Below are 17134 nucleotides of genomic sequence, written 5' to 3'. Positions count from 1 at the left end.
TATGTGCCAAGTAGTTTTCTGATCAATGTTCTTGTCTTTTTATTAATCTATACCTTGACTTGTTACACACCCCAGAAGGTTCTGTTTCTTTTCTAAAGCTATGAATGAACGAAAGCATTTGCTATTATTAGGCATCTTGTCATGACCGCCACTTACTGCAACTATACCAAGCAATTGCTGGGTAGCTGTAGTGTCCTCTAATGAAAATAGTCTGATGTATGTATGTATGTGTGAACTGGGATTTTTGATGACATCTATTAGAAGGATTCAGTTATAAGTTTCTATCTGATGAAGGGTTAAACTACCCAAAAAATTTCTCTGTTGTCGATTTCGTGTTTACTACTGTGAGACTGAACAGTTTCTTCATCAGTATTTATCATTTTTATGATCCACAATGCAGCTCGAAATGAAGAATTAAATTTATATATTTCTGAAAATTTCGTTTGGATAAGGGAATGTGTAGATTTATTTCTTCGGAGACTAACGTTTCATATTGTACAAATCCATGTTCCAATAGAAAAGCAAGGTTCAAAAAATTCATATGGCAGAAATTAGGGGGATTCTTCCTACCTGAAATGAGTTGAACAGGTAATAGAAGCACCAAGTGATGATGACGTTGTAGTACAACGAGATCAAGAACGTGACTATTCCACTAGCAATGCCAATTCCTCCCAGCCAAGGGTGTATTGTGTTCCAGACGCCCATGGATCCCAGCCGCATGCGTTGTCCAATGCCCAGTTCAATGAGGAAAAGAGGTATCCCTTCCAGAACAAGCATTACGGCAAAGGGTATCAGGAATGCACCTGCAACAGAAGAAACAAATAACTGTAAGCACGACCATTCTGACGTGGCTGGTTCATCACTAAATTAAATATATCTTTTTCCGCTATGATACAGGTGACACTGTCATGTAACAATGGAGAATAATTAATTAGTACTACTTCAAGGCTATAGAACAGGGTTACAGTCATGTGCAACAATAACGTAGTTTTCATAAATGAAGGATTCTTTAACGTACATAATTCTAAAGCATTTATTTAAAGGCATGGTATCACGTATTGGTTTCTCTATCTCAATGACTACGTTATTCACACGTGCACGTGCTGTTACAAGACGCTATGACCCTCAGTGTCATATCGTCTCTACTTTATCACGATTCAGAACTTAACATTTACATCTGTCATTGAACGCATTTGGTGTTTGTCTTGTAGAAGAGAGTGAAAGAGTTTTCTCCTATTCACATCAATGTTTGAACTAAGACAGACCTGTGAGTCATTTTGATTTCCTCTATCTTCTACGATTTCACACTCTGAATCATTACATAGTTTTTCTCGTGTCTGTCGTCTTTTCAGCACTTGTACCTGTTCAGACTTCCAGCTGGTACAGAAAATTTCAACTGTTCTACATCTACATTTGCATTTATACACTGCAAACTACTATGAAGGGCATGGCAGAAGGTACGTCCCCTTGTACTGATAGCTTGTTCGCTTTCCCAATATTTATGACAAAAAATTACTGTAATCAGAGAATCTGTTTTCCATTGGAGAATCGTTACGACGGATAGTAAAATATGTCTTATTATTTATCGCGTCTAATTAAAACATTATATTGTTTCTCCGCTTCATGGTTATAAGCAGACATCTATGATAACAATTTTAAAACTGCAGTACCGGTACGAATTTTGCTTTCATGATATTTCCGACACCTCATCGGAACTGTTAACGTGAATGTCTAAAACAGTCATGCGCCCTGTCCTTTGTTATTTGCTGTTCTTCTTATCTCTTTTTATCGTTTCTGAAATATGCCAGATGGTACTGAAGCGAAATGAGGAAGAAGCTGGAAAGGAAATACATAAAATAATAAGGACCAGGAATGCTATTCGATCCACGCAATAAATTCTCGTAATGCATACACGAGAGGATAGAACGTAACATGTTGGAAGTAGCGGTGGTGGGGGTGCTGAGGGGCTTGGCTTTATCGGCGAGTGGAATATTCCATTCCTTGGCGAACCCCGCAGGTCGTCCTACCAACCCTGCAACTGCGGTGTTCTAGTGACCCTGCAACTGCGCCACTGCGCTGTTTTCCTACTGCATTTAGTCGTCGGTGATGAGCAGTTGTAAGCAGAGGCGGTCTAGCATAAAGTTCGCAACAGAGCAAGTACAGAGAAAGCTCTGTGACAGTTAAATGCATGGGACCGTTTTCCATGGAACAATTAATTAGTAAGAAGCACGTCATAGCTCGAGACTGCCATGCGAAAAAGATGCGCAGTAAGTTACACGTGTGTAAAAAAACAATACGTACCGGTAGTGATAACCCAGTAAAAACATGAATCAACAAGTTTAGTGAGGTAGTCTCACCACACCGTCTTTTGAAATAAGGACTCGGTGAAACCTTTTTGTGTGAAGTACATTCATTAGCGGCTTCGTGTGTATCGTTAGAAAAGCCATAATTAGGTAAGCCACCAGTTTATTTTAGTAGCAAGTGAACGAATGCGCGTCAAATTGATTTACAACTGGAGTTGAGTAAAATTACGTTTCATCTGTATTCTTTGTGCATTAGTTAGTAGAACCCCTACTGCAAAATTTTGCGGAGAATTTCGAAAAATACATTTTTATTTTAGCTGTCCGATTTACGTAGTCAAATAGATAGAAGGAACGCCTTATATGAACAAAAAAAAGACTTTTTTGTTTTTCAGTTTAACCATGAACCGTTCGTTTTTATGACTTAATTATCACTGACAAACTTGGAGCAGCGAAATCCTGTCATTCGTGAAAGTCCAAATTTGTATTTGTTTGAACATTTTCGCTTTATTAGAAAGCAGATCTCTCATCCGAAGAGTGTGCCTGCATGAAACACTGTACCTTATATCGCATAGTTATTTTACCTCACTCAGTAGTCGTATGTTTGCTTTCTTGAATGTTGTTTCCCTGTCTTGAATGTTGCAAGAGCTTTTGGTTATTCACGAAAGCTGAATCAGGCAATCATGAAAATTACGACGTGCGAGGAAATCTTTGGCGAGATACGTTAGTCAGATTGGCATCAGCACTTTAGATTCGGATGTAAAATACTAGTAACTTACAGGAGTTTGACTATTAGACTAATTCTTTTGTTCTCACTTCCGAAAGTGCATCGATAGCGCTAAGCGACTGCAAAGTGAGAGACTGGAAAAGCTCGAACAGAATAATGAATTCAAGACGGAACAAATGCGCTGCTCAAATTTCTAAATATTCGTACTTAGGTTTTACAGGAATTAATTTTCGTTAATAATAATCTGGGAGTTCTTTGATTGCTGTAATCGCCCATATTGTTTTCATATGAGAGAAAAAATACATCTTTTACTTATAAGCAAGGGGAGATGCCGATTTACTTAAATTCCGCCGTTTGAAACAGTTACTTTCACCAACAGTCATGGCCAGAATCACCTCACGTAAAGCTGTTCTGGAAGATTTGACATGGATATGTTCTGCGAAAGCTTCAGTTATAGATACTCCCTATTCTGAAAAAAAAAAAACAATGGAAATCCATGAACAGGGATAGTTGTGAAGCATGCGTCATCTATGAAGTTAATAATGCATGAATAGGCGGACTTCTGCACTAATAGTTGCTACCAGTAAAAATAAGGGAGGTTTGATTGTGGGGGGGGGGGGGGGGAGACGTCGCTACGATAAAGTTAAATGAAGAATAGATGAATTATAGAAATAAAGGCATGGAGTGAACCCGTAACGCAGAATTTGAAGCTGTAATGAGATACAGGCGTCGATTTAGAGGGTCATGGGAAGCGTTAAGAACGCATTACGTGGTCGTGTGGATGAATAGTTATTAGATTTTAAATCCCAAGGTTAGGGTTACTACACGGGTCCGCCCAATGATTTCTTCCACCAATAATTGCATCTTACGGCTCACAATGCTTTGTGCTCACAGCTGCATTCAAATACATACAAACACCTCTATCTTAAAATTAATTCATGCAGTCTCATTATTCTCCTTCAGGATATACGCGTTGGTGCAGTCTCTCAAAACACGTGGTGGATTATCCACTGTTTGAGTATTACGGAAAGATGTTTGCGAACATTTCTTAATCAGACGCAAATAGTTCGAGGAACGAAATCCGATGACCACAAGTGTTTCTTTCGCTTTTGAGAAGAGAAAGAAATGACCTGAGATTACACTTTGATCTGAAGGTATACGCGGAAATTTTTGGATTTAGAGCTCATCAGAAAATGCTCATATTTTGGTCACCCAGTGTTCGGGCTGTTATTGTGGTAGAACAAATTTTCGTTAACAGTTCTCTATTCACTGGTTCCACATATCCCAAATGCGCACTGCAACACCACGGATCTACAGTGTGTAAGATGTTGTTCCAACTTGTAACTAAGAAAGCAGATAGTGTATCATTCTTTCCCGACATTCTTTGCTGTATATTGTTTAACTGCAACGGAATCGTCTGGGAAGATTTAGATAAACGAGCACAACTTAGTTTCTGACTAAGAACGTTGAAGCCAATTTCCGCCACTAGTTGTGATGTTGGATATCGATTTTGAGCTGACAGAATTAGATCTTATCAATCTGCTAACAGGACTTGCACCACTTAGCTATTTACCGTGTGGTCAAAAAGTTTTCTAAGCCGAAGATTCCCTCTAGAAGGTACGAGAAAATTGCTGATCCAATACCAAGAGCACACTGAATTTGTTGGTAGCTACAGCGATTATACTCTTGACAGCGTCTGAGTACCGCAAGAAGAAATGTTCTTGTTCAACCACTCCGCCTCTTGTTGTGGAGTAAATTTCCTTTGAAGAGTGTCCCGAGGAGATTCTGTCATTATGACATGGATGCGCAAGGATTGCGAAAGAAATCGCTCTTGCCGGAACCGTTGCAGCATTTACCTTCAACTGTTTAAGGATTCGACAGCGAAATTTAATGGCGACCTGAGCCTTCTTCCTCCCAGCGTCTTCACCGTATCTGTCTCGATGAACGATGCATCCTTCAAAGCAAATGTTTTTATGCTATTCTGTGGACTCTGATGGCACTAAACAAATTAATAAACAAATAGTATCAATAGTCTATCCTACGGCTTCCTCCAGCCAGTGTCTTCGATGGCGATGGCTTCAACTCTGGTTAAGTCTGGACTCCACGGAACGAAACGTCATAACATTCCGCAGTGCATCTCAAATGGTGGCATTCACACAGACCGTCAGTGCAGTGGGTGCTCATTCACGTTACAGTAGCAAATTTTGCACTTTGTGTTTTCTTAAAATTAATTTTATTACTTTGCTTTGCATTCGTGATACGTTGCAACGTTCGCACTAGAACTCGATATTTTCCCTTCTCACAGAAGAGAAAATCTTTGAAACTAAAAATTCGTACATTTTACAATACCCAAGATGAGAAAAAAGAACATGCATAGATAGTAAAATTTTATTGAAAATTATGCAACAGTGAAACAGCTCCATTGAGCGAGGAAACTAGTGTTTTGTAATCGTTTGGCAATTAAACATGACATTAGATGCACGGGATAAAACAAGGACGACATGTACTGCCTTCTAAAAATTGTTATATTTATACATATTCCCAGCAAATAAACTAACAAGCAGAACATAGCATTGGAGAAAAGTTTTCGGACACAAGAGTAACTTCGGGCGTACTCTAAGGGAGTGTTACAGGGATAGTACTTTCCGCAATATGTGTATGACATAATAGACAACATCGGAACTTCCATGGTGCTTTTCGCGGTTGATACAGTTTTATACAGAGAAATCTCAGCGCTAGAAAATTGTAGCGAATTGCAGAAAGACCTGCAGTGGATCGACGCTTGGTGAAGTAGTGGCAATTGACCCTCAGCATAAACAAATACTCTGAAGAGCCAAAGAAACTGGTACACCTGCCTAATATCGTGTAGGGCGTCCGCGAACACGCAGAAGTGCCGCATCACGACGTGGCATGGATTCGACCAATGTCTGACGTAGTGCTGGGGGGAATTGACGCCATGAATCCTGTAGGGCTGTCCATAAATCCGTAAGAGTACGAGGGGGTGGAGATCTCTTTTGAACAGCATCCCAGATACGCTAAATAATTTAATTTCATGTCTGGAGGTCAGCGGAAGTATTTAAACTCAGAAGAGTGTTCCTGGAGCCAATCTGCAGCAATACTGGACGTGTGGGGTGTCGCATTTCCCCGGTGGAATTGCCCGAGTCCATCGGAATGCAGATGCAGGGGATCAGACCACCACCACCTAAAGAGAGGTGGTGGTGATCAGACAGGATGCTTACGTTCGTGTCACCCGCTAGAGTTGTATCTAGACGTATCAGGGGTCCCGTATCACTCCTGCTGCACACGCCCCACACCATTACAGAACCTCCACCAGCTTGTACAGTCCCCCGCTGACATGCAGGGTGCACGGATTCATGAGACTGTCCCCATAACCGTCCACGTCCATCCACTTGATGCAATTTGAAACGACACTCGTCCGACCAGGCAACACGTTTCCAGTCATCAACAGTCCAATGTCCGCGTTCACAGGCCCAGGCGAGAAATAAAGCTTTGTGTCGTGCAGTCATCAAGGGTACACGAGTGGGCCTCCAGCTCCAAAAGCCCACACAGATGATGCTTCATTGAATGGTTCGCACGCTGACACTTGCTGATGGCCCTGTATTGAATTCTGCAGCAATTTGCGGAAGGGTTCATTCTGTCAGGTTGAATAATTCTCTTCAGTCGCCGTTGGTCCCGTTCTTACAGTATCTTTTTCCGTCCGCGGCTATGTCGGAGATTTGTTCCTAGAAGTGTCAACAGATATATTTGCTTTCTCCTACACATATGTCGCGAGAAGTCCAAAAATGGCTTTGAGCACTATGGGACTTAACATTTATGGTTATCAGTCACCTAGAACTTAGAACTACTTAAACCTAACTAACCTAAGGACATCACACAACACCCAGTCATCACGAGGCAGAGAAAATCCCTGACTGACCCCGCCGGGAATCGAACCCGGGCGCGGGAAGCGAGAACGCTACCGCACGACCACGAGCTGCGGACGGAGAAGTCCATGGAGATAAAAGTAGAGGGATTCGAGCACTTACGGAGGTTTACCGGCAATCGTTCTTCCCGCTAACCATTCGCGACTGGAAAAGGGAAAGCGACAGTGGTACACAAAGTACTCTATGCCACACACGACAAGGAGGCTATGTAGATGCAGGTGATATATTACCAGAAAAGCTAAACTGGTTTTCATCCTACCTAACTAAAAGGATGCAGTGTCGAATTTAACAGTGCCATGGAGTATGCAGAATGAGAAAGCATCCTTATAATGAGCGTTAATCACTACAGGTGAACCATAGGGATCTTCATAGGGTCTGCTCTTATTCTTCTTGTGTATAAATTATCTATAATCTTCAGCCTGCTTAGCTGAGTGGTAACGTGTTTGCCTACCATGCAGCGGGCCCAGGTTCGATTCCCGGCCGGGTTGGAGATTTCTGCGCTCGTGGACTGGGTGTTGTGTTGTCCTCAACATCACTGACGCGCAAGTTGCCCAACGAGCCGTCACCTGACATGAGTCTTGCACCCGGCCGCCGAAATTCCTCGGTTGGGGCCTCCCGGCTAACAATACCACAAGATCATTTCATTTATATGTAATCATATATATAAGAAGCAGAAATATTTCTACTTGCCGTGAGTGTAAGTGTTACTAAATTGTTGAGGCTTTCGTGGTTACTTGTTGGCATATTGTCTGTTGACTTCTGTCTCGGGATTTACCGCCAACAGCAACGGAGGGTGAATATTGGACAACGCCAGGCACTCGTGCTGGCGAAACATCAGGAAAATCGTTGAGCAAATGTCGGCCGAGAATCCAGACAAAAGCCGAAGAGCAAATTGTCAGTGTAAGTATTATTATACAGACTAACGAAGAATCTTCAACAACTGATGAATTTTTTTGAAAGTTGATAACAGATGCTCTGGTAGATGGACTGTCAATGAATCTCGATAATGGATAATACATGCAATTCTCTCCTGCACAAGAATTGATGAATGAGGGTAAATCAACGAATGAAATTGGGTATTGTAAACTCTGTGGTGCGTATGCTGACATGGATCTGACCTGGAATTCACATGTTACAAATCATTTTTAACGCCTAAGCTACTTTTGCGTTACGTATTATATTTGAGTATGGAGATGAAAATGTCAAAAGCTTTATTTGTTTTTTTTTTGTTCTGTTTTCGTTCACCAATACCTTATGACGTCCTATTGTCATATTCTGGGGGTAACGTGTCACCGGGGCTGAAAGTTTTTGCTGCACGGAAGCATGTAATACGGATAGTTAATGAAACTTCGTGGCAGATTAAAATTGTGTGCTGGAGTCGGACTTAGGGGTCCTTGCATCTCGCGAGCAAGTGCTCTACTAACTGAGCTGCCCAAGAGCGATTCACGACCCGTCCTCACATCTTTATTTCCGCCAGTACCTCATCTCCTACCTTCCAGCTTCACATAAACTCTCCTACCAAACTTGTGGGGCCAGCGGCTGGCAAAAAGATGTGAGGATGGTGAGTCATGCTTGGGTAATTCAATTAGTAGAGCACTTGCCCGCCAAAGGTAAAGGTCTTGGGTTCGAGTCCCGTTCCAGTTATAATCTGCCACGAAGTTTCATACCAGCGGTCACTACTCGACAGTTTGAAAATTCATTCAGGATAGTTGGTATGTGGTGTCCGCTGTGGAACCTGCTCTCACAGAAAGATGTGAGCCATTCAGCCATATATTTTTGACCAAATAGCCCAGTGATGTACAAAATTAACTTCAAACGCAACCTTAAATCACATCTGATGGACAACTCTTTCTACTCCATAAAAGAATATCGAATGTGTAATAATATGTACGTATTAAACTTGATGTTTTGAAATGCTTCTACGCTGCTTCTCTTATTCTTTCAGTTCCGAACTCTGTGTGGAATCTCGCGCACGGTTCTTGTCAAGAACATCTGTCGCGAATAAATTCTACAACTGCTAGTCCCTTACTTTCGATACTGTATTATGACGTTTTCCAAGACGTACGATCCCTCATAACCTTACTTTCGTCGTTTATTGTAGAGGCTGGACAGTGGCGGGCAATCGGCTGCCTCCAGTTCATCCGCTGAGCGCGTCCCGTGACCTTGGATTCCCAGGTGGCGTGACTTGCGCCCACGTGGTGTCTGACCTGCCCCTACAATCCCCTCCCCTAGACACCGGCGTTTTTATCGACCCTCTGCCCCGCCGCACTCCAGTGCATCATTTCTTACTCAACCACCAAGATAACCATCTTAGTGTCGTGTGGTCCGTTTCCTAATCTTAAATGATAGTTTCTACACGGGGCATTTCTGTATAACAATCCGCATCAAGTGCTGTAAAAACGTGCCACTTGTCGTATATTCTCTTGCTCTCACATTTTATACGGGGAGTTTTCGTAAGAGCGTGCAAAAATGTATGAGGGCATGGAGAATGCTCCACTGAACAATTTGAGGTAGGGATCCTGGGGTCGGAGAAGCCAGCTTGAGATATGGAAGTAAACTTGTCTATCGCTTTGTCTAGCATTACTGTTTTGCAGGTTATTTACATCTAACAAGCGTACAAGTTTACATGTACTGTGCTGTTTATTTACAAGTACAACTTTTATTTCCTGCTAGGAAGAAAGGGGGACGAGGCTGATTACTTGAAAGTCATGATGCAGGTATTGTTTACTTTACATGTCCATAAGGTGGCTCTGTTACATCGTTGATTCATAGCACGTTCTGTCGTTCGACAATATACAGGGTGTTTCAAAAATGACCGGTATATTTGAAACGGCAATAAAAACTAAACGAGCAGCGATAGAAATACATCGTTTGTTGCAATGTGCTTGGGACAACAGTACATTTTCAGGCAGACAAACTTTCGAAATTACAGTAGTTACAATTTTCAACAACAGATGGCACTGCGGTCTGGGAAACTCTATAGTACGATATTTTCCACATATCCACCATGCGTACCAATAATATGGCGTAGTCTCTGAATGAAATTACCCGAAACCTTTGACAACGTGTCTGGCGGAATGGCTTCACATGCAGATGAGATGTACTGCTTCAGCTGTTCAATTGTTTCTGGATTCTGGCGGTACACCTGGTCTTTCAAGTGTCCCCACAGAAAGAAGTCACAGGGGTTCATGTCTGGCGAATAGGGAGGCCAATCCACGCCGCCTCCTGTATGTTTCGGATAGCCCAAAGCAATCACACGATCATCGAAATATTCATTCAGGAAATTAAAGACGTCGGCCGTCCGATGTGGCCGGGCACCATCTTGCATAAACCACGAGGTGTTCGCAGTGTCGTCTAAGGCAGTTTGTACCGCCACAAATTCACGAAGAATGTCCAGATAGCGTGATGCAGTAATCGTTTCGGATCTGAAAAATGGGCCAATGATTCCTTTGGAAGAAATGGCGGCCCAGACCAGTACTTTTTCAGGATGCAGGGACGATGGGACTGCAACATGGGGCTTTTCGGTTCCCCATATGCGCCAGTTCTGTTTATTGACGAAGCCGTCCAGGTAAAAATAAGCTTCGTCAGTAAACCAAATGCTGCCCACATGCATATCGCCATCATCAATCCTGTGCACTATATCGTTAGCGAATGTCTCTCGTGCAGCAATGGTAGCGGCGCTGAGGGGTTGCCGCGTTTGAATTTTGTACGGATAGAGGTGTAAACTCTGGCGCATGAGACGATATGTGGACGTTGGCGTCATTTGGACCGCAGCTGCAACACGGCGAACGGAAACCCGAGGCCGCTGTCGGATCACCTGCTGCACTAGCTGCGCGTTGCCCTCTGTGGTTGTCGTAGGCGGTCGCCCTACCTTTCCATCACGTTCATCCGTCACGTTCCCAGTCCGTTGAAATTTTTCAAACGGATCCTTTATTGTATCGCTTTTCGGTCCTTTGGTTACATTAAACCTCCGTTGAAAACTTCGTCTTGTTGCAACAACACTGTGTTCTAGGCGGTGGAATTCCAACACCAGAAAAATCCTCTGTTGTAAGGAAAAACCATGTTGTCTACAGCACACTTGCACGTTGTGAACAGCACACGCTTACAGCAGAAAGACGACGTACAGAATGGCGCACCCACAGACTGTGTTGTCTTCTATATCTTTCACATCACTTGCAGCGCCATCTGTTGTTGAAAATTGTAACTACTGTAATTTCGAAAGTTTGTCCGCCTGAAAATGTACTGTTGTCCCAAGCATATTGCAACAAACGGTGTATTTCTATCGCTGCTCGTTTAGTTTTTATTGCCGTTTCAAATATACCGGTCATTTTTGAAACACCCTGTAAATACGATACGACACGACGGTGCACAGCCTCACTTCACTGTTGATGTCCGCCTCCATCTCAGTGCTGGTTTTCCTGGTCGCTGGATTGGAATGGGAGGTCCTAGTCCATGGCCCGCGAGCCCACCAGAGCTGAAACCCCTTCATTATTTCCCGTGGAGATACCTCATGTCATTTGTGCATGAGACCCCAGTGAATACGGAAATGGAATTAGTTGCCGTAATTGTAGCTGCCTGTGATGTAATTCGAAACTCACCAGGGATATCTGTCAGTGTGTATCAGAATGTAGTTCGTCACTGCCATGCTTGCTTTGATGTTGTTGACTATCAGTATCAGCACATTTTGTTAGATACAGTACAAATGGTACGTTCATTGTGTCCATGATAACATTTGCAGTTAAATGAAACTAATGTAAATAGTAAAAGTACACAGTAAAGTGATTTTGTCCCTATTGTCTCCTTCAGCTGGCTTCTCCGACTCCACGTTCCCTACCTCATATCGTTCAGTGGAGCATCCTCTACGTCCTGTTAAATTTTTGCAAGCACTTACGGAAACACTCTCTATACTCCAGAGATACATCACACAGCTTGTCAGTGGACCTGAGAGTCTCCAAAATTTTGTTTAACGTGCAGCTCTGCAAGACTAGTTGTTCACGGCTGCTGGAGTGAGGCAATATTACCTGTGTGTAACGATAACGCCAGTGTTCGTTGACGGAGAAATTGCATGGCTGTGAGGAGAGGGGAGGGGATGGAAGGGGGGCGGGGGAGCTGGTGGAGCTACACCCGCACGTGCGACTTTTCCAGCGGGATTAGAGCTGGAAAATATGCGGCAGATAAGAACTGCAGCGTCTATGTGACGGTGGTCAAGACTGAGGGCAGCAGGAATTCCAGTTCCCTGATCGCACGACTAGTTTTTTACTCGCCGTCCAGTCCGTTGCGCACAACCGACCCGATCAATTCAGCATCGCTGTGCAACATGGATTAAGTGGACAGTGAGAGGGGGAGAAAGAAATCAAGTTGATACGTACGAAAACTATAACAAAGACTTATTCTCACTTCGCATATATTTACAAGCAAGTTGTTCTTTATTTACCAGTTAGGACAACCATTTAGGATTTACCCCTTCCAGCACTTACAGCACATCCAGACACTCTGGGATGATAATGGCGTTGAAACAGAGGATGACACGCGTAAAGCTGAAATATTAAACACCCTTTCCCAAATCTGTTTGACAGAGGAAGACCGCACTACAGTTCCTTCTCTAAATCCTCGCACGAACTAAAAAATTACTGACATCGACATAAGTTGTTCAAATGGTTCAAATGGCTCTGAGCACTATGGGACTTAACATCTGTGGTCATCAGTCCCCTAGAACTTAAAACTACTTAAACCTAACTAACCTAAGGACATCACACACATCCATGCCAGAGGCAGGATTCGAACCTGCGACCGTAGCAGTCGCGCGGTTCCGGACTGAGCGCCTAGAACCGCTGGACCACCGCGGCCGGCGCTCGAAATAAGTGTCCAAGGAATAGGAAAGCAACTGAAATCACTCAACAGAGGAAAGTCCACTGGACCTGACGGGATACCAATTCGATTCTGCACAGAGTAAGCGAAAGAACTTGCCCCCCTTCAAACAGCCGTGTACCGCAAGTCTCTAGAGGAACGGAAGGTTCCAAATGATTGGAAAAGAGCACAGGTAGTTCCAGTTTTCAAGAAGGGTCGTCGAGCAGATGCGCAAAACTATAGGCCTATATCTCTGACATCGATCTGTTGTAGAATTTTAGAACATGTTTTTTGCTCGCGTATCATGTCATTTCTGGAAACCCAGTGTCTACTCTGTAGGAATCAACATGGATTGCGGAAACAGCGATCGTGTGAGACCCAACTCGCTTTATTTGTTCATGAGACCCAGAAAATATTAGATACCGGCTCCCAGGTAGATGCCATTTGCCTTGACTTCCGGAAGGCGTTCGATACAGTTCCGCACTGTGGCCTCATAAAGTAAGAGCCTACGTAATATCAATCCAGCTGTGTGGCTGGATTGAAGAGTTTTTAGCAGACAGAACACAGCATGTTGTTCTCAATGCAGAGACGTCTACAGACGTTAAAGTAACCTCTGGCGTGCCACAGGGGAGTGTTATGGGACCATTGCTTTTCAAAATATATATAAATGACCTAGTAGATAGTGTCGGAAGTTCCATGCGGCTTTTCGCGGACGATGCTGTAGTATACAGAGAAGTTGCAGCACTAGAAAATTGGAGCGAAATGCAGGAAAATCTGCAGCGGATAGGCACTTGGTGCAGGGAGTGGCAACTGACCCTTAACATAGACAAATGTAATGTATTACGAATACATAAAAAGAAGGATCCTTTACTGTATGATTATATGACAGCGGAACAAACACTGGTAGCACTTACTTCTGTGAAATATCTGGGAGTATGCGTGCGGAACAATTTGAAGTGAAATGATCATATAAAATTAATTGTTGGTAAGGCGGGTGCCAGGTTGAGATTCATAAGAAGAGTCCTTAGAAAATGTAGTCCATCAACAAAGAAGGTGGCTTACAAAACACTCGTTCGACCTATACTTGAGTATTGCTCATCAGTGTGGGATCCGTACCAGGTCGGGTTGACAGAGGAGATAGAGAAGATCCAAAGAAGAGCGGCGCGTTTCGTCACAGGGTTATTTGGTAAGAGTGATAGCGTTACGGAGATGTTTAGCAAACTCAAGTGGCAGACTGTGCAAGAGAGGCGCTCTACATCGCGGTGCAGCTTGCTTCCCAGGTTTCGAGAGGGTGAGTTTCTGGATGAGGTATCGAATATATTGCTTCCCCCTACTTGTAGCTCCCGAGGAGATCACGAATGTAAAATTAGAGAGATTCGAGCGCGCACGGAGACTTTACGGCAGTGGTTCTTCCCGCAAACCATACGCGAGTGGAACAGGAAAGGGAGGTAATGACAGTGGCACGTAAAGTGCCCTCCGCCACACACCGTTGGGTGGCTTGCGGAGTATAAATGTAGATGTAGATGTAGATGAAGGCATGATCCATGGCTAGAACAGAAACAGTCTGCAATGTGGCTTCTGACTAATTTTCTGCTTGTGTTGCCTCCAGTTCCGCACGCAGATGTGCTTCTCACGGAGATGTCCTCAATGTTGTAACTTTAAAAAATAATTGTGAATCACACAGAAGGTTGTAGCTACACTAAATGCACACAGGAGTGCCCCAGGAAAGTGTGATAGGACCGCTGCTGTTCTCTACATACATAAATGATATAGCGGACGGCCGGCCGGAGTGGCCGAGCGGTTAAAGGCGCTACAGTGTGGAACCGCACGACCGCTACGGTCGCAGGTTCGAATCCTGCCTCGGGCATGGATGTGTGTGATGTCCTTAGGTTAGTTAGGTTTAAGTAGTTCTAAGTTCTAGGGGACTTATGACCACAGCAGTTGAGTCCCATAGTGCTCAGAGCCATTTGAACCATTTAGCGGACGGGTTAGGCAGCAATCTGTGGATGTTTGCTGACGATGCCGTGGTGTGCGGTAAGGTGTCGAAGTACAGTGACTGTAGGAAGATACAGGGTGACATAGACAACATTTCCAGTTGGTGTGATGAATGGAAGCTAGCACTAAATGTGACAAAATGTAAGCTAATGCGGATGAGCAGGAAGAACGAACCTGTAATGTTCGGATACAGTATCAGTAGTGTCCTGCTTGACACAGTCAAGTCGTTTAAATATCTGGGCGTAAGCCTGCGAAACGATTTGAGATGGAACGAGCATGTGAGAATTGTTGTAGGGAAGGCGAACGGTCGACTTCGGTATATTACGAGAGATTAAGGAAAGGCAAACCTACGTTTCTAGCATTTGTAGACTTAGAAAAAGCTTTTGACAATGTTGACTGGAATACTCTCTTTCAAAATCTAAGGGTGGCAGGGGTAAAATACAGGGAGCGAAAGGCTATTTACAATTTGTACAGAAACCAGATGGCAGTTATAAGAGTGGAGGGGCATGAAAGGGAAGCAGTGGTTGGGAAGGGAGTGAGACAGGGTTGTAGCCTCTACCCCATGTTATTCAATCTGTATATTGAGCAAGCAGTAAAGGAAACAAAAGAAAAATTCGGAGTAGGTATTAAAATCCATGGAGAAGAAATAAAAACTTCAGTCCTGAGACTGGTTTGCTGTCAGAGACAGCAAAGGACTTGGAAGAGCAGTTGAACGGAATGGATGGTGTCTTGAAGGGAGGATATAAGATGAACATCAACAAAACCAAAACGAGGATAATGGAATGTAGTCGAATTAAGTCGGGTGATGTTGAGGGTATTAGATTAGGAAATGAGACACTTAAAGTAGTAAAGGAGTTTTGCTATTTGGGGAGCAAAATAACTGATGAAGGTCGAAGTAGAGAGGATATAAAATGTAGACTGGCAATGGCAAGGAAAGCGTTTCTGAAGAAGAGAAATTTGTTAACGTCGAGCATAGATTTAAGTGTCAGGAAGTCATTTCTGAAAGTATTTGTATGGAGTGTAGCCATGTATGGAAGTGAAACATGGACGATAAATAGTTTGGACAAGAAGAGAATAGAAGCTTTCGAAATGTGGTGCTACAGAAGAATGCTGAAGATTAGATGGGTAGATCACATAACTAATGAGGAAGTGTTGAATAGGATTGGGAGAAGAGAAGTTTGTGGCACAACTTGACCAGAAGAAGGGATCGGTTGGTAGGACATGTTCTGAGACATCGAGGGATCACCAATTTAGTATTGGAGGGCAGCGTGGAGGGTAAAAATCGTAGGGGGAGACCAAGAGATGAATACACTAAGCAGATTCAGAAGGATGTAGGTTGCAGTAGGTACTGGGAGATGAAGAAGCTTTCACAGGATAGAATAGCATGGAGAGCTGCATCAAACCAGTCTCAGGACTGAAGAGCAGAACAACAACAACAACGAGAATTTTGGGAAGTAGTGGTTTATCTGTAAAGGAGACTATCTGAAGGGCTTAGTTCAGTATTGGTGCAAGTCCATTACCTCCACTTTTCTGCCTATAATGCTTCTGAAATTAATGATCCAAACAAACAGAAAGAAAGGTTCATATCAAGCAAGAAGCCATATGATTGAATATTTTTGGTATCTCAACTGCAGATTTTTCAGCACTCTAACTTTAGGACTCTGTATCTCAGAATTAACAACAATGGACTTCTACCATTATTGAAATAAGCCCTTCATATATATGACACTGGTGCGACCTATTCTTGAGTGCCGCTCGTGTGTTTGTGATCCGTAGCAGGTCGGATCGAAGGAAGACATCGTAGCAATTCAGAGGCGGGCTGCTATATTTGTTACCGGTAGGTTACGGAGATGTTTCGTGAATTCAAATGGGAATCCCTGGAACGAAGGTGACGTTCTTTTCGAGAAACGCTGTTGAGAAAATTTAGATCCGGCATTTGAAGCTGACTGCCGAACGATTCTACTGCTGCCAAAGTGCAGCGCGTAAAACCACGAAGAGATACGACGAACTGGGCCTCATACGGATGCATGTAGAGTCGTTCTTCCCTTGCTCTGTTTGAGGCGGAACGGGAAAGGAAATGACTAGTAGCCGTACAGGATACCCTCCGCCACGCACCGCACCGTGGTTGCTGAGTATCTGTGCAGACGTAGATTGAATGTACGCGGCTAAAGTCATCGGATAACGATATACACGAATACAGATGGCGGTAGTATCACGAACACAAGGTACACTACTGGCCATTAAAATTGCTACACCAAGAAGAAATGCAGATGATAAACGGGTATTCATTGGACAAATATATTATACCAGAACTGACATGT

At 43.4% G+C, this 17134-nt stretch overlaps 1 protein-coding gene across 1 annotated transcript in view; it reads right to left on the bottom strand.

Moving 5' to 3' along the window:
• LOC126092647 (sodium-dependent neutral amino acid transporter B(0)AT3) overlaps positions 1-17134 on the bottom strand; it is a 98031-nt gene that overhangs the window by 48667 nt on the left and 32230 nt on the right. The window contains exon 2 of the mRNA XM_049908369.1: positions 571-803. Coding sequence (XP_049764326.1) covers positions 571-803 — 233 coding nt within the window. The remainder of the gene's footprint in view (positions 1-570; positions 804-17134) is intronic.

The sequence above is a fragment of the Schistocerca cancellata genome, chromosome 7 (genome assembly GCF_023864275.1).
Source record: "Schistocerca cancellata isolate TAMUIC-IGC-003103 chromosome 7, iqSchCanc2.1, whole genome shotgun sequence".
Classification (NCBI taxonomy): Eukaryota; Metazoa; Arthropoda; class Insecta; order Orthoptera; family Acrididae; genus Schistocerca; species Schistocerca cancellata.
The sequence above is the reverse complement of the archived record's forward strand: the minus strand, read 5'-3'. Positions and strand labels throughout refer to the sequence as shown.